This window comes from Sinohyriopsis cumingii, chromosome 11 (genome assembly GCF_028554795.1).
Source record: "Sinohyriopsis cumingii isolate HCF-2022 chromosome 11, ASM2855479v2, whole genome shotgun sequence".
Taxonomy (NCBI): Eukaryota; Metazoa; Mollusca; class Bivalvia; order Unionida; family Unionidae; genus Sinohyriopsis; species Sinohyriopsis cumingii.
In genome coordinates this window covers 59,958,991-59,984,631 of record NC_142971.1, presented here as the reverse complement: position 1 = coordinate 59,984,631, position 25,641 = coordinate 59,958,991, and the positions used below count along the sequence as shown (strand labels likewise).

General features: G+C 34.2%; 1 protein-coding gene across 1 annotated transcript in view; it reads right to left on the bottom strand.

Annotated features, from left to right (window-relative positions):
* LOC149788530 (DDB1- and CUL4-associated factor 1-like) overlaps window positions 1–25,641 on the bottom strand; it is a 161,003-nt gene that overhangs the window by 25,819 nt on the left and 109,543 nt on the right. The window contains exons 23-33 of the mRNA XM_089974544.1: window positions 24,900–25,096; window positions 20,322–20,397; window positions 13,203–13,264; window positions 10,812–10,875; window positions 10,133–10,204; window positions 8,460–8,516; window positions 6,860–6,942; window positions 6,377–6,458; window positions 2,144–2,377; window positions 856–946; window positions 48–149 (exon numbers count right to left, since the gene is read on the bottom strand). Coding sequence (XP_089830670.1) covers window positions 48–149; window positions 856–946; window positions 2,144–2,377; window positions 6,377–6,458; window positions 6,860–6,942; window positions 8,460–8,516; window positions 10,133–10,204; window positions 10,812–10,875; window positions 13,203–13,264; window positions 20,322–20,397; window positions 24,900–25,096 — 1,120 coding nt within the window. The remainder of the gene's footprint in view (window positions 1–47; window positions 150–855; window positions 947–2,143; window positions 2,378–6,376; window positions 6,459–6,859; window positions 6,943–8,459; window positions 8,517–10,132; window positions 10,205–10,811; window positions 10,876–13,202; window positions 13,265–20,321; window positions 20,398–24,899; window positions 25,097–25,641) is intronic.

The following is a 25,641-nucleotide window of genomic DNA, read 5'->3' as shown; positions in this document are numbered from 1 at the left end:
AAAGAGTATTAAGTAACAGATTTCTTTACTTTTCCACCTTATATTACCTATTGAAGAGTAATTTGTCCCATCAAATGTACGGAAGGTTGAACCATATGGACTGCGGAACCTTTCTTCATCAATATCATTCTCCTCATCAATGTGTGTTGCTGGAAAATGAATAAATATGTGAAATTCCTTTAAGGATACATTATAAAAAAATGACTACAGAAGGGTCAGGTGAAATTCCATTAAGGATACATTATAAAAAATGACTACAGAATGGTCAGAAAGCATTCTGTCGTATCACGACCATTCATTAAATTCCAAAAGAGGATACCATACATTTTTCAAGTAAAATAAAAGGCTGCTGAACTGCCAACCACCTATTTCAATAATAAACGTTGGATCCCTCCTTAATCTGATATCTGTGATAATGCCCTTAAGTTACCTACCCTGCCAAATCATGTAACATTTTAGACCCCCACTCTTTGCTTTTGTTTCTTTTTACTTCTTCATTCTATTGCAAATGCAACATGATTTTATTAATGACAGCTGAATTTTATTAATGATAAGTACATTTTATGAAGATTTATACATGAAATTGATACAAGCTTAAAACTGTATACATATTTTAAAGCTGCTAACTTGAAAAACTTTTGAGATTCTGGGTAAAAGTATAACCAGCAGACTACCTTAAACACATTACATCAGCCTGTTTGCTAATTTATCCTGGTTTATGCATAAAATCTTAAATAATGTTTGTAATATCTAATGTTGATTAATACCTTGCAAAAAATGTTGCAAATATCCTTAACTAAGAAAACTTCCCCCAAATTTAATTGTATTAAACAAATCTCTCTTAGATGATCTCACCATAAATTACATCTCCTAGATCACTGAATCGCAACTGGCTCTGGTCTAGTGCTGGGACAGTGTGAAGAAGACGAAAGGAGCGTACATCCCACTGGGTTGTGGTCAAGGTTAAACAAATTCTGCATAAAATTTAGGTTACAATATTTATTACAGTGGCAATATTTTTTTCTGTTTTCAAAATTGTAATAGCACATTTATATGAACATGTCTGATACCTACTTCAGAGTTTTGGGGTTTCACTCAAAATAATTTCATCAGCAATGTGAAAAATGATGGTACAGGTGTGCTGAAGTTTGGTTTAATATTTCTTTTCGATACTTTTAAAAAAAAAAAAATGGAATTTAAAGGTTGCTCAAATCCTCTGTTTTAATTATGGACTATAAACTTAACAAATTTACATAAGTAAAAATAATTTTTATTTAGCTCCACTGGTACATCAGACCAGAAAAGCTTATAAGATAACCTGTTGTCCATCATCTGTTCAACCATTAAGTTAAGTTTGTTATTGTTATTCCTGCTAAACTACATAAAAGATTGTGATGAAACTTTACACATGTTCTTCCACAGTCGACTCAGATATTGAGTCCTATGCTCTATCACATGAGCTGTTGCCACTTCCACAAAGTCTGATCAGGGTACTTACTCTAGAACGAAAGTTACTGTGCAAAACCCCATCTTTTTCAGAGTCACAATGACCCTGACCCTTGATCTTTTGACCACATGATCAATAGAACTCTACCATAACTTTACTTAAGACACAGTGACCATGACTTTCACATGTTGGACCCTAAAATCAATAGAATTTTTGTATAAGCAGAAAAGATGATGCTGTGAACAATGTTGTACAGGTTAAAGAATCATTTACAAAATGTGTAACTATTTGATCAGCCTGGAAAACTCACTATCACAAATCAAAGATGTGACAAAGGAAATCTCTTCATACAAACCATTTGGACAGTCTGTACATGGCATTTATAATAATTAATGATAAGTATTCACACTGATGAACACTGATTTCCCTAGAAATCTCCAAGAAGGGAGTATCTTGTGAATGCTTTCTCAATATTTATTTGTGTAGAAGACTGATTTCCTATTATGTAATTCAGTAGAGCTAAAAATTAGTATAACACCAAAAACTAGTCAATTACATTATTGAAAGTCTGACTTTTAAACCAAAAAGTGTATCAGCTACAAAGTTCTAATACAAAACAAAGTTTATTATGACTTAAAGATCATGTAAGAAAATAATGTCTTGAGCCAAAATTAGGTCTCAAAGTCCAAAGGATACAACTTCGGAGTTGATGATTATCTCCAGCCCTGTGGGATGGAATACACCACTGATATAGGAATTAAACTTGTCAAACTTATGGATAGATTTGCCAGATCTGATGTCCCACAGGACACCATCATTTAGCACCAGTTCATCCGTGGGATTGAAGCAGGCTCGGTTGGCCTTGTAATTGTTGGCCTTGTCTGCATCATATAACTTTAACAGCTCCTGCCCAGTTGCTACATCATAGACCTATAACACAGATAATAATGATGTCATCACATAACAATAATGATTATTATCATCAACACATCATGTTATTAACATAACTATTATACAACAACCAGCATAGTCAATAAGCATGCATTATATCTACAACTTAGGAAAAAGTAAGAATGATATCCCATTAATTATGATCGAAGTGTTGGCTACATAACATACCTACCATAATCAGACAGCAAAGGTCACTGAAGGATATACAGTGTATGCGGTTTAAGTTTATTAATCGTAACAATTGTAAACTTTTTAAAAGTAACATCAAAAGCCACTTGTTACAAACAGCTCAAGATGTGAAATAGCAACTCATGTCATAACCTTTCTATGTAATGAATACTCATGTGGGATCCTCTATAAACAATACATCCTTAGGACCTAAATGACAACCTGCCACCCATCCTACCTAGTACTCTTTAATCAGTGACTCAAGTTGAAAAATGAAAGAACTATGGCAGGAATTCTAAGTCATATGTATAGACATATGAATATCATATGTATAACATTCTAATTTGATGCAAAATAAAATGAAGAATGTTTCCAAAGGAAAGATACCCCACACCTCAGATCCATCCTGCTTGACTGGACGTAACTAATAAATTGGATCAAATCACGTGCTACCTTTACTCACAAATACTACAGCTAGTTGGACGGTCGGATATAAATGGATGTGAAAGTTATTGCCAAGTTAAGAACATGGCAATTTTCTAGAAATCATCAAAATCATAATGCATCTTGCATATTCTCATTAGAACTACAAAAACTATTTTAAAAATCCAAATCAAATCAAACTAGAAACCCCACATTAACGTCACTTGAAACTCTAATGTGCCGAATGATTACATAACATGTCTGACATAAACCTGACATAAAAACAAACAAACAAAAATGAATATTTGTTTTCTATATCAATGTAAGTACTGTAATATATTGTAGTGTTTCCCTTTACACATGTTTATGCATCAGGGACGCACGCTGGACAAAAATGAAGCACACGTTTTGTTGCAATGCATTTTTTTAACGCAAAGGATTCGCATAATGCGATGACAATTTATTTAATATCCAATGCTTTGGATGAGGGATGGCATTATGTATACATCGAACATGGGCACTGACTGGTTCCCTGATTTGTATGCTATCAGCATTGCAGTCTGCTATTCATGTAGCAGAGTGCAATGCAGTGAGCATACGAAACTACGAACCAGACTACCATAGGCAATATAATGATGGAGTAACTTCCCCATATCTCATGAGCTCTCATGCAATTTCCATCGAGATCAGCAAGATGTCATCCAGATATCTGACCTCAATGCTTGTTGCACCAGAAAGTGATCTCGAGATTAAAACAGCGTGCACTAAGAATCATTAGTGAAGAAAATGAAAGAAGCAGAACACAAAAGAGTAACTGTGGATCTAACTTTAAAGAAAATGAAGAAAATAATTCCCTTGACTGGAATATGGCACATCCATTACAATTACCAGTGTGACTTCTGATCATGTGATTGCAAAGACTGCAAAAGTGAATAATCCTTTCGTGACAAGGTTTGTTGTTGTTGTTGTTGTTGTAGGGTTTAACGCCATTTTTCAGCATAAAATAGGCTATACATGGCGGCCAGTATAATTGGTGGAGGAAGAACCATGAAAAACCCCAGGAAGAACCAATGACCCACAAGAGGCTACTGGCAGGCTTTCTCATGTACCCACGTTAGCCGAGCCTGAGACTAGAACTCACCCAGACAGAGGTGAGATGGCAGTGATCTGTAACAGTGAGCACTTTAGACCACTCGAGGCCCCTCAAAATGTGTTACAGGGTTTAAGAAATTTAAACAATTTGCCCTTGTTCACCACAAGTTATCTGGTGAACACATTATCACCCAAGACATTCTTTCACAACAAAGAAATCAGTACACCTGCAGAGAAGATGCGTTATTTGGATTACAAAGTCAGGGGGTCATTGCGGATTTTGTTGGTTTTTAACTTTGCTGCAATAAAAGAAATATCTTATAAGTTCAAGTGTAACTTATTAGAAAGAAGATGAATCAGTAGTTTCTTTGATTTTTGGATAAATGTGTTCTAGGACGAAGTACAATGAAACCGATGATAGTACACATTTTATGAGAGGCAGTAAATTACCTGCCATTTGTTTAAAAAGATTTATTAGGCTTTTTGTACTGGCTTATATGTAATGTGTTCGTCTATAATATTGCTACAAAAAGATGTACAACTTTAAAAGAAAAATGAACTAATAAAATTATTCTTTAAATGGACAATGCATTTGTTTGTTAATTGTGCATGTTGGTTTATATGTTTATAGCGAAAGATATTACGCCACTCCCTCAATAACTTGCACCCTGATAACTCGCGAACCCGCTTATTTTGCAGGGGTCAGGCATGGATCCCATTTTTTAAACCAGAAATGCCCCAAAAATTGATCCCTATTTGTTGATCTTGAAGAAAATCACAATCAAAATTGGTATTGGAAACTTCGATGCACTGCTCGTTTTATTGTCAAAAACGGTAGATAGGACCTGGAAATTTTAATCAACACTATGAAATATCAAATTACATTTTCTTTCCTAGCACCTCGTGAATGTAAAACGAGGATTCAGTCAATAAACAGTTCAGTTCCCTAATGCTGCTCCCCCCATCCACGGTTTTCTAGATGTCAGTGATTTTTTTGTAGGTCCTTCGGTAACTCGCACCTCGCTTATAGTGCAGTCTATGTTTGTGGACCCCATTGTGCACAAGTTATTGAGGGAGAGGTGTATGGTGTACAAGTTGCAATATCCTATTTCAAGCTGAAAAAGTACGGGTCAGATGAAAATTTGTCTCCTTTTTGACACCCCCCCCATTTTTTATTTGACCCCCAGTTCTGACACCAAGGCTTTTTTAAAACCCTAATTTTACTCCCCTGGAGGATACACTGATAAACTGAGAGAAACCAGATTATATTTTTTGTTAGAATAATTGTTCTTAACATCTGCTTCAGAAGCTATTATCACTGTTCACCTCCAGAACCAAGATCTTGCTGGGTGCAATTCATAGGTTTTGAGAAACCCTGGAATGACAGCCAGTATGACCATAAGAGCAGATTTCATGCAAAAGTAATTACCTTGATTAGCCACTCGGGACTTCTCAGAAAAGTAAGTTGACCTCTCCTCAGATTTCAAAATTATGATCATGTAATGTTAATCATTTCCTAGTTGCTGTAACAAAATATAAATTATATGCTGCTACCACATGGTTTCAGCAAAGTCCATGTTTTCAATTCTGATATGCTCTAATTATCCACCCCAACATTACTCTTCAAATATCTACATGGTGGAGAGAGGTCTCAGGAAACATCCGGTGACCATGACCTAATTGGGAGCTAGGTGCATTTCATTACATATAACACAACTATGAAACTGATTAAAAAAAAGTCTGGAATGAGGCAATGTGTAAGGAGTATTGATGTATAAAATGATATCAGACATGTCAACCTTAAGAAGACCTTCTCAGGCAATTTATTTTGTTCTGTAAGTTGGACCAGTTTTCAGTAAGGTGTAACAAAATATCAAGTACTGTTATTGCCAAGCTCAAAAACATGCATTTTAAGGAAAATAAGGTTGATTCAAGACTGATGCAGCAATGTCAAATATCATGCATTTTAAGTTGTCAAGAACAGTAATTTCCAAGAGAAAAACTAGTTTCCTAAATTCTGATACAAGTAAACCTGTTTAGCTTACATTCATTAATATTGATCTGAATATTTAATTTATAATCATTGAGAAATATTAGCTATGTATTATGTTGTTTACAAAATAAATGTCACTAGTCTGGTCAGACTTTATATGGTCAATCAAACAATATAGCTAAACATAACATATAATCATGGTGAAAAGCCAACACACAATATAAATGAAATATACATAACAATTGCTGTTGCCATATCCCCCTGCACCTTTGCTCAGGGGGAAAAAGAACATTAAAACTTACATGAGCGGTTTCATCCTTGGTCCCCACTATTCTGTCCTGAACAAGTTTACTGAACTCCACATAGAAATCCTCAAAGTTAAACCTGGGGGAAAAATAATTTTGACTATATAATATTTGACAATCAAAGACAAATATGCCAAGTCCAATTAGCTTTGATTCTGCCTATTAACTATAAAAAGATATTATGCAGGCATTAAATTAATTCAGTTTAACTTGTCATTTATTTGGTATTATCCTTTCTGCTGTTTCTAAGCAAAATAGGAATATTACAATTTGCAGGAATATCACTGAAAATGGCATGTATCTGTTTGGCATTTTGTATCTGGTAGCCACTTATCAATGGCTGTCTATTAACACAAGAAATTCTGAATGTCACAGTTTGGAATAATAATGTGCATACTAAAGATTGGATTATAACATAAATAAATAAATAAATAAATAAATAAATAAATAAATAAATAAATAAATAAATTGTACAACTACTTATTTTCCATGTTCTCCCAGGACCAGAGTGATGAGCCATGCAATGTTCCCCACATTGTTGACGTCAGTAAAAGGCTGCCATTCTGCAGAATACACAACAGTATGGCTCATTATTTCGAGCTTTAAAAAATAAATGAATTCATTTCATTGTATCTTTCTAAACTGTGGGCCGTGCTTTTCCCTAAAACCTGCCCTTTAGAAATGGAATATCAAATCAAACAAAAATGGCAAGTAAAGTGCAGTTTAGCCCCACTGTACAAAAGAATTTCATATAAGCTTACACACCATCAAGTCTGACAGTAACTACAAAACTCTCGCTCTTAGCTATCCCATCCCAATAATGTAATCCCAACTAAATGTGAATGTTAAACTGCGTATGAAACAAGGCTTCAATGTGTTTTTCACCTGGATTTTAATTGTTATCTATTACAATATATGACATCAAACTATCCTTAATTATTGCATCTGAATCAAGATCATCTGACAATGATTCAGACTATCTTATAATCGTCTATTTAGGATTTGAGAGCTGGACATTGTGCAGCATGCTCTCAGACACACACACACACACACGCATGCACAAAACATACACGATTTCTGCTGATGCAAATATATTGGGTAATTGCACAAATATATGTGTTGTGATGTGATTTTGATTTTTAACGTAGCTTTAAACCTTTTTCAGTCATATTGCTACGATGTCTGCAATGTGGCAGTTTATAGTGATGTCTAGTACTGGGGCATCATGCCGCAGACATGTAGCATGATGTCCCACCCAGTCACATTATCCTGACACCCGGCCAACCAGTCCTAACACTAACCTCTTAATGCTGAACGAAAAGCAAGGCAGCTGTTAGTACCATTTTTTTAAGTCTCTGGTATGACTTGGCCGGGGATCGAACCCACGACCTCCCGCATCTGAGGCGGATGCTCTAACCACTAGGCCACCGGAGTGGTTTGGACAAATATATTAAGCCCAGATTGTTCTTTAAACAAAAGGCTGAAAAATGGGCACTAACAAAGGTACAAGAGCAATATCTACACAGGTTCTTCTATAGCCTATGATAGCTAAAGAGATTAGGGAGACAGCTGTTGATCTGTACACAGGTTCTTCTATAGCCTATGATAGCTGAAGAGATTAGGGAGACATCTGTCGATCTGTACACAGGTTCTTCTATAGCCTATGATAGCTAAAGAGATTAGGGAGACATCTGTCGATCTGTACACAGATTCTTCTATAGCCTATGATAGCTAAAGAGATTATGGAGACATCTGTCAATCTGTACACAGGTTCTTCTATAGCCAATGATAGCTAAAGAGAGTAGGGAGACATCTGTCGATCTGTACACATGTTCTTCTATAGCCAATGATAGCTAAAGAGATTAGGGAGACATCTGTCGAACTGTAAACAGGTTCCACTATATCTTAAGATAATTATGGGGATTTAAGAAGAGACAGCTGGAAGACAGTGAATAATAATAAAATATCTAAACTTATTTTGGGAATCTTTTGGCCAAGAAATCTTCGTTATGGCTGGTCCAGGTCCAAAGAATATTACTATAATGTCACAAGTTAGATCTAAGAATATTTTATTTCTCACCTTTGATGGTTCTATTCTTGATATTGGAGAGTTGTGGCAAGTATAATTACCCTGCTCCTGTAGAAACAAATTCAACAATGTCAGAAACTTTGAACTAATTAACAGAATGTAAAGAAAGCATTTGCTAAATGTTCTGAATCTCTGACCCTACTTAGTTTTTAATTTTAGTGTGGCTATACTGATACACTACTCCAAGAAAATAGGATAATTTACAGATAATAATGTTCATCAACTTATATCTTTGTCATCTAAGCAATGTACCTAGGTGTATGTAATCTTTCTTTATATCCCCCCAATCAATTGAAAAATTAAGGTTTTTACAAGTGTACTATCTAGGGTAATTTGTTGCCTATTGTCAATAGTCAATGAAAAAGAATTTACAAGCATTCCACAAAATTGGATAATAGTAAGTATAAAATCACACACACACACAAACACAGGGTAAATTTCAACCTTCTTCATGACATTAAATCAGAGGGAAAAAAATTTAAATGAAAGAAAAATGCATACCATTTCAGATCAACAAGTACAACCCATTATATGGTGAATAACTCTCTTCCATGAAAGTTAATTAATCAACCTGCAGTAATAAAAATGTTCTTGTCCAAATATTAGGAGTATCAGCAAAGATTTTGTTCCCCATCACAGTATACAACTATGTGATTGTTCCCCAGCACAGTATACAACTATGTGTTTGTTCCCCAGCACAGTATAAAACTGTGTTTGTTCCCCATCACAGTATACAACTATGTGATTGTTCCCCATCACTGTATACAACTATGTGCTTGTTCCCCACTACTGTATACAACTATGTGTTTGTTTACCCATCACCATATACAACTATGTGCTTGTTCCCATTACTGTATACAACTGTGTTTGTTTCCCATTACTGTATACAACTATGTGTTTGTTCCCCATTACTGTATACAACTGTGTTTGTTCCCCATCACAGTATACAACTATATGTTTGTTTCCCATCACCATATACAACTATGTGTTTGTTCCCCATCACCATATACAACTATGTGTTTGTTCCCCATTACTGTATACAACTATGTGTTTGTTCCCCATTACTGTATACAACTATGTGTTTGTTCCCCATTACTGTATACAACTATGTGTTTGTTCCCCATTACTGAATACAACTATGTGTTTGTTCCCCATCACAGTATACAAGTATGTGTTTGTTCCCCATTACTGTATACAACTATGTGTTTGTTCCCCATCACAGTATACAACTATAACTATGTGTTTACAAAACATTTATGCCTTCATTATGGACCAATGTCTTAACATTTCACAATGTTCAAAGAATAGAAAAAATTGCTTTAATGGACCTACTCAATTTTTAATGCTACCTCGTGGCTTCTGCTTAAGTGTGCTAACAAGGTTTTTGTCACAAAGATTTCATTCCAAAAAGGTTCAACATTTGTACAATAAAATAAAGTGAAGAATTGCTCCAACTGCCTGAAAATCTATTCAGACCACCTATATATAAATACAAAAAAGCTAGTCAAATAAGCTTGCTGTGACATATATACTGAAAATGCTGACTGACAATTTTTCCATTTAAAGATTGAAGACTTAAGGCAGTGGTTTACCTTGTGTCTACTCTGCAAGACAGATATTTTAACATTTTTTAAGGTTAATATTCTTATGATTGCGCGACTTACCTCTCCAGTTTGAAGGTCTATTAACTTGATGTCCCCAATAAAGGTTCCTAACAGGAGATAACTTTCACATGCCTAGAAATGAAAAAAAAAAAGAAAATTGAAGGTAAGGATTTTTGCACAATTTGCAATCAGATTTGTACTATCAATATTTCATCAAATTTGTTTAGCTAAGGTCTGATTTATGTAAATGTATTTAAGAATTTCCACTGAATGTGTGTCACATAAGGTAGATACATGCCTCCATATAGCAACAATAATTGCCTATTTCTGAGTGTATCATTACATACTTCATTTGATCTAAATTCAAGGTTTGTAAGTCAAAACTTGGTACCTCATGAGTAAACATAAAATACAGTAACATCAGTATGGCAGTTTCATTCATAAAATGAACAAATATAAAACATCCAATAAAATGTTCATGATACCTTCTGTCATTAACCTGTGAATTCATAAAACTCTGCATAACAATTACCATGATTGTTTTAAAGTATATTGGTTATTGACTCAGTATGGAGGAATACTGGGCCCCCAATACTGCACTGCATAGAATGCCTAAGCTTAGAGTGTTCTATACCACATGACCTCAGGCAAAATATTTACAAACAGTCAAATAACTTATAAGTATATGTACATGAATGACTTTGTTACAATAACAAAATAAGGAAGAACAATTACTTACTGAAAATGAACAACATGAAAACCCATCATCATCTCCATCTTTGAATGTCCTGAGTGGTTTGAATCTGCAAGTATTTATGATCAGTGTTATTTTTGTATTAATTTCTAGATGCATGGAGTAATAAAAGCTCTAAAATTATACATTTGGAACTCTGCAGACCACTCAATAAATTATTTAAATGTCATCTGGAGTTATCTGTGTTGGAAACATCACAAAGGAACCTGCTCACTACAGATTGCTTGGAAGGACCTTAAACAGAAAAACTTGTGTTGGTAATCTAAGTTCTGAGAATGGACGATCAGTGAATATAATTTCTCTAGATGAAATCATGGAATAATGCAAATCCAGGCCACTCTAGTTCCTACAAATACATAGGAGCAAGACAAATCTGGTTGAAATCCAGTATTAATTAGTTATGTTTTGCTGCAGAAACTGAAGATGGACAATCAATCAAGGGACTCATTCAAGGTCTTCTAAGTAGACAACTGCATGCCAAAGTTTGTCCAAACCCAAAAAACCGTGGCAAAATAATGCTGTAAGATGACAGGCAATCATCAGGAGATATAATTCTTGACAACAATGTCATGGAATCTAGAAATCAACTAACTGAACATTCCATTTACATAAAGCCCCATACAAAATTTGCTTTAAATTCAACAACCATGGTAAAGTTATGCAGCAGAAACCAAAGTCAGAATAATGGTCAATAAGAGGCATTACACCTGAATGCTGACAATCAAATTCATGCATGTTCTAAATAATATAAAGCACCATACCAAATTTGGTCAAAGTCTAACAAACTCTTGATACGTAACACTGAGGAAACCAAAGCCATGAAGATGGGCAATCAAGAGGCATAACTCCTATAGTGTGGAACACTGGAAATCAAACTCATTGAAGGCCTCCTCAATATTAAGCAGCATTACAGATTTGGCTGAAATCCAACAAATCTTGCTAAGTTATACTACTGACGCTGAGGTCAGGAGAATGGCATGTTTAGGGGTTAACAGAATGTAAAGATAAAGAACTGTCCCTTATCATAAAACATTTAAAGTAGATAGAGCCTTCCATTAATAACCAAGGTGAAATATAAGTCACAGTGACCTTCTTTTGTTGTAAGTGTATGGTACTCGTAAGGGCCAATGCAACCTGTGCTTGCATAAGGAACTGTTTTCAGAAAAGCACAAAACTGGAGAAGAAAATGGGGAAAAAGAATCAGACAATAAAGTTAACATGAAACAAAACCATTGTGTTTTCTTCAAATGAAAATCTTTATATCTGGTCATAACTTAACCATTTTCTCACAAGCTTTCTTATCAGCAAATATTTTAATGAGGGGTGGGGTGGATGGATGTCTTTTTCACACAGAGCACCATATTGCCTTGCACCAGCTGTGGAACTCATTGAAATGCATAAAGTCATACAACCCACAACACACCACATACAATGGATTCAGCACCATACTATACACTCACATGGCCTCTGAACAGATAAACAGCCAATAACACCTCACATTGGGAAATTATGCAAATTTACATTGAATAATGATTAATAGAATCATTTATACGAGTTTTTCTGTATATGGTTAAAATTATATGGATGACATCAATAGTACATGTGTTGCTGATGCAGGCAATACATCTAGAATGCTGGGATATCAGTGTACAGTCTTCAGGCATATAATAAAGTTGTATCAATGTTGTTGCAAAAAAAGTGAAACCTAAGTCTCACCCAGACAAATTACACAAATATGGCCTCAACTAAGAAACACCATACATGTAAAGAACTTTTCCTATGACAGTACTGTAATTTTAATTTGGATACTCAAATGCAGAGATGCCAACCCTAGAAGCCTGCTTATCTTGAATCCTAATGTCAGATTTATACAAACCTAGATAGCCCATACAGAATGGATAACATGTTCATTAAATACAAGAAACTACTTTAATTATACTGGAGTTTCCTATGGGCCTATACATACCATGAAAACAGTGAATAACAATTAAAATCCAAACAAGAATAAATAGTGTATCCATTCACCCAAAAGCTTTGAACAAATTCAATGTTTATCTTAATAAGACAATATCAATAATAGTTTTAAGCTTTCATCCTTCATTAATTCTGTTATTTTTTGCCTATTAACAGTCTAAATCTGTTGTTCAGTGTATGTCGTCTTTAACAACATGAAAATGTATTCTATTTCCCTGTCAATCATATCAGCGCTTAAGTGTTTTTTACCCTGTCCAAATAAAACCTATTATTCAATGTTCTAGCCACCCCCCAGGATTTTTAAAATTTCATTTATTTAATTTGAAATGCAGAATAGTTTTACTTAAAATGCATAAAAATGACACAAAATCCATAATGGTCATCCCATTCATGTAACCTTACCGGCTGAAAACAAACTTTCTGTTTGCCTGAGCACCATCCATCCCACCAAACTTTGGGAAGATCTGAATAAAAAGCACAATAATAAATATTAAGAAATCTGTAAAGATGCTTATAAATAAGTGACACAGATTTGTAAAGATACTTATCAATGAGTGACACCAATCTGTAAAGATGCTTATAAATAAGTGACACAGGTCTGTAAAGAGCCTTATAAATAAGTGGCACAGATTTGTAAAGATGCTTATCAATGAGTGACACCAATCTCTAAAGATGCTTATAAATAAGTGACACAGATTTGTAAAGATGTTTATCAATGAGTGACATAGATCTGTAAGGAAGCTTATAAATAAGTGACAGATTTGTTAAGATGCTTATCAATGAGACACAGATTTGTAAAGATGCTTATAAATAAGTGACAGATCTGTAAAGATGCTTATAAATGAGTGACAGATTTGTAAAGATGCTAATAAATGAGTGCCACTGATGTGTTAATATGCTTATAAATGACAGAGATCTGTAAAAAGGCTTATAAATAAGTAAAAGAGATCTGTCAACATTCTTATAAATGACACAGATCTGTATGTGTGTGTGTGTGTGATTTAGATTTTTAACATAGCTTTAACAATTTTTCAGTCATATCGCTATGATGTCTGCAGTGTGACACAGATCTATAAAGATGCTTATAAATAAGTGACACTAGGCATAGGTATGAATCCCTTACCAGACATGATGTCAGCCGATCAGTTTAAAATCAGTGAATACAATATTGCAGAAATTCCACATATGAATGGCTTAATTCAGGAATGGACTTTCTTTGATACATCAATTTTTAATATTTGGATAATATTTAGTTAATCTGTATTTCTGATGTTGATTTTTCATCTTTATCTAAAAAAGCAGGACATGTATGTCTTTATTAACATGATTAAACTACATGTACTTTCCTTAATTAATTAGAGTTAGGACTGGTTGGCCTGGTGTCAGGATAATGTGACTGGGTTGGACATGATGCTACATGTCTGCAGCATGATGTCCCAGTGCTAGAGATCACTATAAACTGCCACACTGCAGACATTGTAGTGATATGACCAATTTTTTTTTAAAGCTTCGTTAAAAATCCAAAATCACAAACACGCACCTTAATTCATTTTATAATTTTATGCGTTTCTTAATCATGATATATGGCTGCCATTTTTAAAATTTTTTTTATTTGAAAAACGGAAAATCTCAACAGTTACATTCACTATGTCATCAAAGAACATGTAGTCTTTTAATTCATCCTTCAAATTATATGACGTTTCTGTTTAGTCTACTTTGAACCTTTACAATGATTTTAAAAATCTTGATTATCAAAGGGAAAGTGAAAAGGTAAAAAAAATAACAATTAAGGTCCAAAAAGACCTTTTTCTTCTGAAGTATGGACCAGGATTCAATATAGTTTGCATAATTTAAACATTGGAGATAAAGTATTTATGTACAAAAGTCTACATAGTTACATTTATTTTTTAATATTTAATTTATAAATGTTTCAATGTAAGAATATATTTCAGAAAGGAGTTTTTATGACAATGTTACATATAATTTTTATCCTGGTTATTAATAGAAGTCTACATAGTTATGCTAATAATGTACATGTATTTTCTTCATTAATGTTTTTTCTTTTTATTCCAAGTAATGATCTATCAAAGGAAATATGTAAAATAGGTCTTCCAATATATATGAAATATGCAAACAGATAGTTTACTTGAAAAGTTAAGTCATTCTTCCATACAATGCAGTTATCATTTGATTGTGAATGTTTAATAAAATCTGACCTATTAATTAAATGTTAGTTGGCTATCTTGGCAGTCATATGGGAAGTCAGATTGGCACAATTTTCACTTATGATTGACTAGGCATCATAAAAAAGTTTTTCTGTGAAAACCCTATGCTGATATGACGATTCATTCAGGAATAGTGATAAGATTTCCAAGATATTGGATGTCTAAGCAACACCATTGTCATTTAGGACCAACTAGACATTACAAGAAGTCATTTGCTTAAAATAAAACTGATATGACCATCCATTCAGAAATTAGTCATAAAAAAATTTCAGCATCGCTGCTGTGACATTCATACTGGATGTGCAATCACTACTTTTATCATTTAAGACCAACTAGACACCATTTAGGAGGATCACAGCTGCCACCCCCCCCACCACCACCCGTACAAAAATACTGACTGCTTGTGTCACAAATGCTTATTTTTAAAACTTCACTGCATATGTAACTATTTACAACATCTACAACCATCAGTAAAGTAACTTACTTATTTAATGTCCAAGAGGCACATGTTGCACTCTTGCACCTTCTGCTTCCTGTTCCATTCGGGTACCAATTCAGAAGGTGCAAGAATGCAACACACACTCAGTCACAGGCTGTTTATAGGAGCTTTTTCCACATCTTGCTTTTTCAATCAATATCGATTCCAACGTACCATCTTTCATAGATGATCTGAATTCTGGTCAATTTTTTTTATACAGAACTGTTTTCCTTCAAGCACACAAGTAATAATTTGTGATTTTATTGTATGGAAAAAGTGTGCAAAAAAACATTGCCAGCAACACTAGTAACTGATGTAGGTTCATTTCTTAAAGAAAATAAGTAAACTAAACTTCGATCAAATTACATCAAAGTTATCTCTGGCATATATAAACATCAGGTTGAGCTGTTGATGATGAAGCAGCAAGCTGACGCTTATTAGCTTTTTCATGCTGTTTTATTTCATTGGCACCTCCATGCCCAACAGCGAAATTACAATTACACAATTTGCAAAACACAAGGTTTTCTCCTCTACCTGATGGTTTCACAAATCTAAACAGGATGACAGTTGTCCTTCCAGTTCTGTTTTTTTTTCTTTGCTGGAGAAAATTCTGAACATTCTGCTTTCCTTTTCGACATAAATGAAAGTTGAATATGAAGAAGATGAGATACAGCAACAGCAGCAACTCTTTGTCCAATCCAATATGGAGGTTAAATACTGGCATGGTAGCCTCAATTTCAAATGAACAAATCATATTGTAGAACTCGATATCCCTATATCCATGCGATACATTTACTTTCAGAATGGAACCAGGTATCCATTATAAACTGACAACTGTGGGGCAATTTTTTATTTTTTTATTAAAAAAAAAGGATTTTAACAAGAAAAATGTACAGTCGTATTCCGGTAAAAAATACAGGGTGATTATGGAAAACAAACGGGACACTTGGTGGCTATGGAGGACTAGTGATAACAATATTTTCAAGATGGCCACTGTTATCAGCCAAATCAAACATCAGATGGACACTCTTTTGGACAACTAGACATCCTAAGAAGTCTTCTGGTGAGTTCCTAAGAAGTCTTCTGGTGACAACTTAATGTTATTATGACTTTCCATTCAGAAGGAGTAGTGATAACAAGATTTTCAAATTGGCTGACATGATGTCATTATGATGTATATCAGTTTGGTACCATTTTCATTTAGGACCAACTAGACCATGGGTTGAATGTGTGTGTAAATTTCATGGCAATTCTCCAAACAGTTTAGGACAAGTGATAATACATGTGCTGATAGATGGACTGATGACATCCCATCCCAAAATCTCTTCTGGACTATGACCAGTAGAGCTAAAAATTCAAGAAATTTTAGAATTTATATATAACATTTATACATACAATAACCTCTGATTTGACCCATGGTCAGTTAAATTTTCAAAACTCTTCCAAAAAAGTGCAGATACGTTGATAGACCTGTAACCTTTCATTCCAATATGTTGATAATCAAGACCTGTTCCTTTTTCATTCAGATATGTTGATAGTCAGACCTGTAACCTTTTCATTCCAAAGCAATTAAGTATTACAATAAGTGTTTTAGTGAAAACTGCATGTCAATATCGCCATTCACGCCAGGGGATTAGCAAGATTTTCAAGACATTTTCAATCGTGCCATGTTAGAGGCCAGATGAACACCACTTACAGTTTTCTAGACAACCACAATGGTACCATGTTAGAGGCGAGATGAACACCATTTACAGTTTTCAAGACAACCACAATGGTACCATGTTAGAGGCCAGATGAACACCATTTAGTTTTCTAGACAACCACAATGGTGCCACATCAGAGGCCAGATGAACACCATTTACAGTTTACAAGACACCACAATGGTGCCATGTCAGAGGCCAGATGAACATCATTAACAATTTTCAAGAAAACCACAAAGGTGCCATGTTAGTACATGTACATTTTGAGCTTTTATTATAAAATTCAAGATATCTTGCATTATTGTTCTTTGTTCCTTTGAAATTGTGTGTCCCCTTAATTGTGGGTCATGGGGACTGTTTCTTGCACAGAGAATGCTAGGTGCAAGACTGTAGACATCATGAAATGCCTTTTGGTGAAAATCACACATCAAGATGACCATCCATTCAGAGTAGTGATAAAAAGATTTTCAAGATAGCCACCATGGTAGCCAGATTGGAATTTTTTACAAACATGTCCGACTAGAAAGCACAAGTATCTTCTGGTGAAGACCCTATGTCAATATTATTCTGAATATTTGATTTAATTTAATTGTCTGGTTGTAAGTTTTATACTTTTTTATTTTTAATTTCATTACATGTCAATGTAATGTAATTTTGTTTACTAGGAATTTGATATTTTCCAGACAATTCAGTTTGACCTGAATCTTTTCATAAATACCTAATAATAGAAACATTTCTATTTCTGATCTAGTTCCTGGCCTTGATTGAGGGTCAAGTAAACAACTTTTAATTCATTTTTAATGTGTGAATGATAATGGTGAAATTGAGGCTGTACTGGACTATGTGCCATTAGACTTGGGGATACTTTCTAAATCATTCTAGAATGTGATCACGTGACCCTCATCCAGGAATCTGTTTTGCATCTCAAGTTACTGTATAACGTTTGTTTATAAAGATTTTTCTCAGTTTGGGCTTTGCACTGGAAAGTGTTTGTTTGTGACCAGTTTGGAGATAACATTTTAATTTTTATTAAAACTAATTAGATTCTAAAAGATTAGTTTTTTTTCCCGGAAATATCTGAGTGCTCATACAGAATTCTTGGACAAAGACATTTATTCAAATTTTATTCCGAATTCAAACACCGGAATATTATTTTCTGTGGTTCACAAAGGACTGTACACACCAGCTCTATAATGACTACAGTATATGTCAACGTCTTCCATTTTGGTTTTTTTGTCAGGACTTGAACTTGAATTTATCAACATTTCATTACTAGGACTTCTAAAATTTAATTTGTGGATTATTCTTGGCTTATTTTTGGATCTGATTCTTAAAACCATAAGTTCTTATGTTTTAATTTTTTGTGTTTTTCCAGGGAAATAAATTAATTGTTCTATTTTTTCAAAGCTTGTTGCTTTCACTCTTTCTTTTGTTACTGGTTATTAGAGCCTAAACACGTAACATCAGAATATGACAACCAATCCAGGTGGAGTAGCAATTTTCAAGATGGCCACCACTGGGGCTATATTGGGAGGAAGATCAGCACCATTTTCATGTAGGATTAAGGACATCACAAAATGATGAAAATTCCATTTCGATATGATCAATACTGTTCCATATGAGAAGAGGATTTTTATGATGGCTAATGTGGTGGCCTGTTGGCTGTCAGATAGGTACCATTTTCATTTTGGAATTACACAAAGCCTTAAAGTCTTTAGTGAAAAGCACATGTCTATCAGACAAGTGACTATGAAGAAGTATCAATAACAATATTTTTTAATATGGCCACCATGGTGTTCATATTGGATATCAGAATGGCACTATTCAGAACCAAACCGCTCCAGTGGCCTAGTGGTTAGAGTGTCCGCCTTGAATGTGGGAGGTCATAGGTTTGAACCCCAGCCAAGTCATACTTGAGAGTTATAAAAATGGTACTAACAGCTGCCTTGCTAGGCACTCAGCATTAGGAGGTTAGTGTTAGGACTGGTCGGCCTGGTGTCAGGATAATATACCCCAGTGTTTCACTATAAACTTCCACACTGCAGACATCATAGTGATAAGACTGAACAATTGTTAAAGCTATGTTCAAAATCCAAATCACACAAAAACACACCATTCAGAACCAGCTAGGCACTACAGATAGACTTTTGGTAATATTCAATGTCAGTATGGCCATTCATTGAAGATGGCTGCCATAATGTGGATGTTAAGATCCTTTTTTTGGATCCCATTTCAATCAGATGTATTGATACGATTTTCAAGATGGCAATAATGGCAGCCATACTGGATGTAACACCATGATCATTTATTACACAGAACCAGCTAGAAATCACAAGATGTCTCCTGTTGCAAACCCCATGTCAGTATAACCATCCATTCTGGAGGAGCAGTGATAATATTGTTTTTCTAGATGGCAACAATGATGGCCATCTTGGATATAAGATTACCATCATTTAGAACCAACCATACACAACAAGAGATCTTCTGGTAAAACCCCATGTCAACTAGACTATCCATCCATTAAGAGTAGTGATTTTCAAGATTGCCATGGCTACATGAGATGTCAGATCAGCATCATTTTCATTTAGGAGCAATCAGACATAATAAAGTCTTTTGCTGAAATTGTTTGGTAACAGAAGGTCAGATGGGTAGATGGGTGGACAGACAAGTATTACTATATATAAACTTGCTGACCATTACCATTTGGCCACTTTCATTAATATTATATATACTGAATTATGTGGGTGGGTTTTGCTTTAGGTGTACTTCTTTAAATTGAAATGATGCAATAAAAAAGATATGTTTGACATATGTTAAACCCATATTATCCCAAATTATTTTTAACGAAAGAAGATTCTAGAAAATCATCACATTGAGCACTTGCATATTAATTTTTTTTAGGGGAAAATATCCCCTCCCCTAATGAAAAGGGGGGGGGGGGAAGCTGATAAAATAAAGCTATGGTTTGAACAAACTGATTTTTGCACAATCTGTTGATTTTTTTGGCGTGATCATTTTTGGAAGTTAGCATGAATCCTACAAATATGCATTCTAGTATAGAGCTTGTATTTACAAGCCACGCAGTCAACATCTTGCAAAAATGATAAATTTCACTTACCATTCTTCTCTGAAGTCTGGATGGTAAACTAACAGGGGCATGGCTTCTCCCACGAGGTTCTGGACACTGATGAGGCCTGAAGGAAGGAAGAATGAAAGATATGATCTGAATAGTAGAGGATAAGATTATGTTTCTCAGGAAAAACTCTTCAAATGGTACTGACTCATATTTGGCATGTATTTGGAGAATATTTGGTTCAGACAAAAACTAATAAGTTTACACAAAAAAAAATATTTATTAACAAAATCACAATCCACTGAAGTATCTTGGCTTTAATATTTGTGCCTGTAAGTCTCTAAAAGGTATTACAAATTTCTTAACTTAAGATGTTATCACCTGTCTTTTGCAGGGTGCAAAATTATCTTACCTGGTCATGGTGGCATATCCTTCAACACTCAATGCCATGACTGAAAATCCCACTTCAGGCACCTTGCATCAAGACATAAAGTGTGACATTATTTGTTTTTAAACTTTACTACCTTGTAATGGATGTAGGTTCCATAATATGTGTGCAAGAATCAAAATAAAATCAAAACTTATTCTGTGATTGCATTTCTTTTTATGAGTATCAATTTTTGTGGTGTTGTGAAAAAAGATATTCTTGTGGGTAATTGCAGATTTTTAAAAAAAAATTAAAATATTTATTAGAATAATTTCTTGGATTAACCTCTAGAAATAATCAATATAAAAGAACAAAACAATGCCAACAATATGGGGTGCTTCCTTGAATGGTTAAAATGATACTACTGCTTGTATATGTATGAATCAAAGCTCTGTGAAGATTAATCCAATACACCCTATTTTCTTCTATCTGTTCAACACCAAATGGAGCTGATGGAGCTAACAACATCAAGCCAAGCAGTTGCTCACATACATCTCTATGATCTCATACTTAAAACACTCTCTATAAAGTTGCAACATCAATATGTTCTGACAATCTCTGTATTAATACCATAGTTTAAATGGAGTAAAACTAAGTTACGTGATTAATATTTTCATTCCATAGTGAACTTAAACATGTGACCAATGAAGCTTTGATGTGTAAAGTGCATCAATGATAGCTAAAATGAAAGAAACTTAATCACTAGTCTATTTGTGCCTACCTCATGTACAGAAAAAATCCAATGTAACCACTCCTTTATTTACACCTACTGCATGTACAAACTCCAATGTACAAATCCTTTATTTGTACCTACCTCAAGTAAAGGCAAGTGCCGATGTAAGAAGTCCTTTATCTGTTGTACTTACCTCAAGCAAACACAAACTCCAAACTAACTACTCCAGTACTTGTACCTAACCGCACAGAGAAAACTCTAACCACTAAACTTGGCAGAAAACAAACTCTACAAATAACTAAAGCTGTCAATGGGTATTCGCCGAATTGATATAAAAAAACGAGTAATAAATCAGGTACCCATTTACAATATACATGTTTTCTGCCTGTGCAAGTGATCCCATAAATCCTTGACTTGTAAAGGAAGCACTTGCTTTCTTTCCAAGCTTAAAATTCTTTTGATCAAGCCACAAATTTATTACATGTACTTGTTCAGTGCCAAGATGAGTTTCTGCCTCATCTAGTAAATGTCTGACCTTAATCTCTAAGGTCATTTTGCCACGTGACAACCCTTCGATTGAGCCGTGAGTGATACTTGCTCAGTGGCAAGTAACAGAGGGTGGTTATCTGATCTTGCCATGCAATGGACACGTGTTCAATTGCAACCTTTATTAGATTTCACAAACTGTATATCAAAGTGTTACTTACAGAGACCAAGATAAGTCTCTACAAAAGCACCTGCATGTGACAGCAAGTCCAAAGAAAGGGAGTCAGATGATATTTATGATGACTGTACCACAATGATTAAATAAACAATGATAAAGGATATCAGAAAAAAAGAATGAATTCTTGGACTTTGTACCAGATGGCATTAGGTATTGACATTTATAGGATACTGTGAATGAAAAAACATGTGGAATTAACATATTACAGGATGTTGTGAATCAGATTATTCAGAACTATATTAATATTGATGTTTGACCTATAATTGAATTCATGGATTTATTATATAATTGGATGTCAAGCACTGTGGATCTTACTGGATTAACAAATAAGTTGCCAATTTATTTATGACATATTCCACTAAATAATACAAAATATATTTGACACAGTTTTGTTGTTAATTTTCCTATCGTCCTGCCTTCCCATCTATCTATCCATCCATCGAGTTGGGCTTGTTTATTTTTCAAAAATGCAACTCTGATCCACTGACAACAAGTCACTCCTTCAGAAGGATCTGACTTGCAAATACTTGTATATTTTGAAAAAATAATTAATACACTTTTGCATGCAATTAATCCCAGCATCAATGTACAAGAAAGCAGTTCAGGTTTGTACTCATTTAATACAATTTTCTTTTGACCTACCTGGGTAACTAATCATTAAGATCAACTAAAATTTTCAGAGCTCTAACAAACAACATAATCACATTTCCATGAATTTTTATGTGGAGATCATAAGCAGAAAAGAACACACCATTGATGAAGATCAATACACTTATCAGTGGACTATAAAGCACAACAGTGAAGTGATTCAGGTTAAATGGATAATCACAGCTCATGAAAAAATGTCTAAGATCAGATTTAATTGCCCTTGGCTTTGAGAAAGCTGGACTTACGTAAGCCTGCAGCTTCAGGATTATTTACAGTTTAAATCTTTATTTGTACTTGACATAGGATTTTAGGAACTGAGTGGAATCATTAGTTATTGATTATATATATATATATATATATATATATATATATATATATATATATATATATATATATATATATATATATATATATATATATACACACATAGTATCATCAGCAACTGTTGGTTCCACTTGATGTGCACTGGAATAATACAGAATGCTTTATGAACTGAATTAATAGTTTTTTTTAAAAAATGCTTTCAATGCATCAGAATGACAACGATGAGTGCGATTTTCTGCATCACATATGGCTCATTTTTCATTTGGTCCTTAAAACTCATGGTTTGAACCAGCCATGAAAATCTGTACTCCAGAAAACCACAACAGTATATCAGTTCCACATTAAATTGGTACTTCATAAAAACCAAAGTATCAGTCTTAAATATTACTTGCAAAATGTTTAGTTTTTGAATTTTCAAAATTTTGGATACAAACGCTTAGCTGGTTCATCAAAATTCAGCATGTCCTGTAAGTAATCTAATATGCTGAATATAATGGGATTCCTCTAATTAAATGTCTTATGTTTTTTAATTTACATGGTTTGTTAGTTTTGTTTATTTAACTTTTTTATTTCAGTATATACTATGTGACACAGTATGTTGGACTTGACAAAACCAAGTTTGTTTTCTATTTGACCTGAATTATTGATTTTGGTTTTGTAGTAAACATGTTTATCTCAATCAGAGTCTTGAACATTGGAAATTCCCCATGAAATGCTGGGTCTACCTGTTATTTACTACAACTTATTTCTTCAAATTATTTAATTCAAGTAATTCTTCTCTAGAAGTACAAAGTGCTCTTCCAGATTAACATTCTTGGAAATTGAGACTTGAATTAATATTGAAATTTCAAATAAGAATTTAATTCTTGGATTGTATTATTGTGATCCAACAAAAGTCTGTTGGTACATCAACATTTTACAAGCCACCACAGGCACATCAACACCTTCAGCATTGGTGTGTGTGATCTGAATTTTTAACGTAGCTTTAACAATTTTTCAGTCATATTGCTACGATGTCTGTACTGTGACAGTTTACAGTGATGTCTAGCACTGGGGCATCATGCCACAGACATGTAGCATGATGTCCCACCCAGTCACATTATCCTGCTAACAGGTCAACCAGTCCTAACACTAACCTTTTAATGCTGAGCACCAAGCGAGGCAGCTGTTAGTACCATTTTTTAAAGTCTTTGGTATGACTTGGCCGGGGATCGAACCCACCACCTACCACATCCAAGGTAGATGCTCTAACCACACGGCCATTTCCACTAAAATTTATTCAGAACTTCAATTGTTAGGACTTGTGTCTGTAATTCTAAGATTATTTGGGATTTAATTCACAATACCATAAGTTCTCTTTTCTTCATGTTGTATTCAAGTTAAATAAATTATTTGTTGAATTTTAGAAAGCGGGTCGCTTATCAGTCTTTTTTAAGACCATAGAATTGTAATAAATAATACAAAAATCATCCCGAGTGGCTGAGTGGTCTAAAGTGCTCTCTGTTATGGATCACTGCCATCTCACCTGTCTGTGTGGGTTCGAGCCTAGGATTCGGCCAATGTGGGTATGTGAGAAAGTTTGCCAGTAGCTTCTCATGGGTCGGTGGTTCTTCCTGGGGGTTTTCCGGGTTCTTCCTCCACCATTAATACTGGCCGCCATGCATAGCCTATCATGTGCTGAAAAATGGCATTAAACTCCACAACAACAACAAAAATCATCATTAAGTTTTCAAAGAAATCTACATAACCTTTTTAAAAAAAGGTTTTCAAAGAAGAAATAGCAAACTCCTTGTATGTAAGTTTTAAAGATAGAAATAATATACTCACTTAAAAAGAGACATGACTGGGCAAGTTGCAACAGGATTTCTGCACAGTCCATGCTGTTTGCGTAAATATTCAGTGACAATTTTATCCAGAGTCATTTCAGTGGATACTTTCATTACTGTCCCTTTGCCTCGCAGAGCAGGACTGTTTAATCCATGCTGATCTCTCTCCTTGATATATCTACTTTTTGGAACAAGTGCCTGGAAACAATACATTTTTCACAGTAAAGTTCAATTTCTTCATTCAGTGAACTTAATTATATTAACCTATATTGAAAACTAATAATTATTAGAAAATTATTTCTGTATCAATTTCAGCAAAACAAAGTCAACGTTTCGTGTTAAAACAACTTAATATTTTCAAAAATTCTTGAATTTCTGATCAGTAACTAAAATGAATATAGGGCTGAACATATGCATGCCAGAAAAAATATGAAATTATTTCAAAGAAATAATGTCAGTTTGTACATTTGCAAATTTGTATACCATTAAAAAAAAACATGAACAGAGTCTAACAAATTCCCACACTGAAAGTGATAAAAAAAAGATCACAATTCTGTCCAAACAAAAGACTAAACCCATAGAAGGCAAATGTCTGTGAGAAAATGTTAATGCCAACTTCACCTGTGGGGATGGGAATAAATAGGTCCAATGTGCACTCCTGCAGTTTATTAGAAGCATCTAATTGTGAATTTGATACACAAACTTATTCGTTTGTTACTTATTACCATAAACAACAATTATGT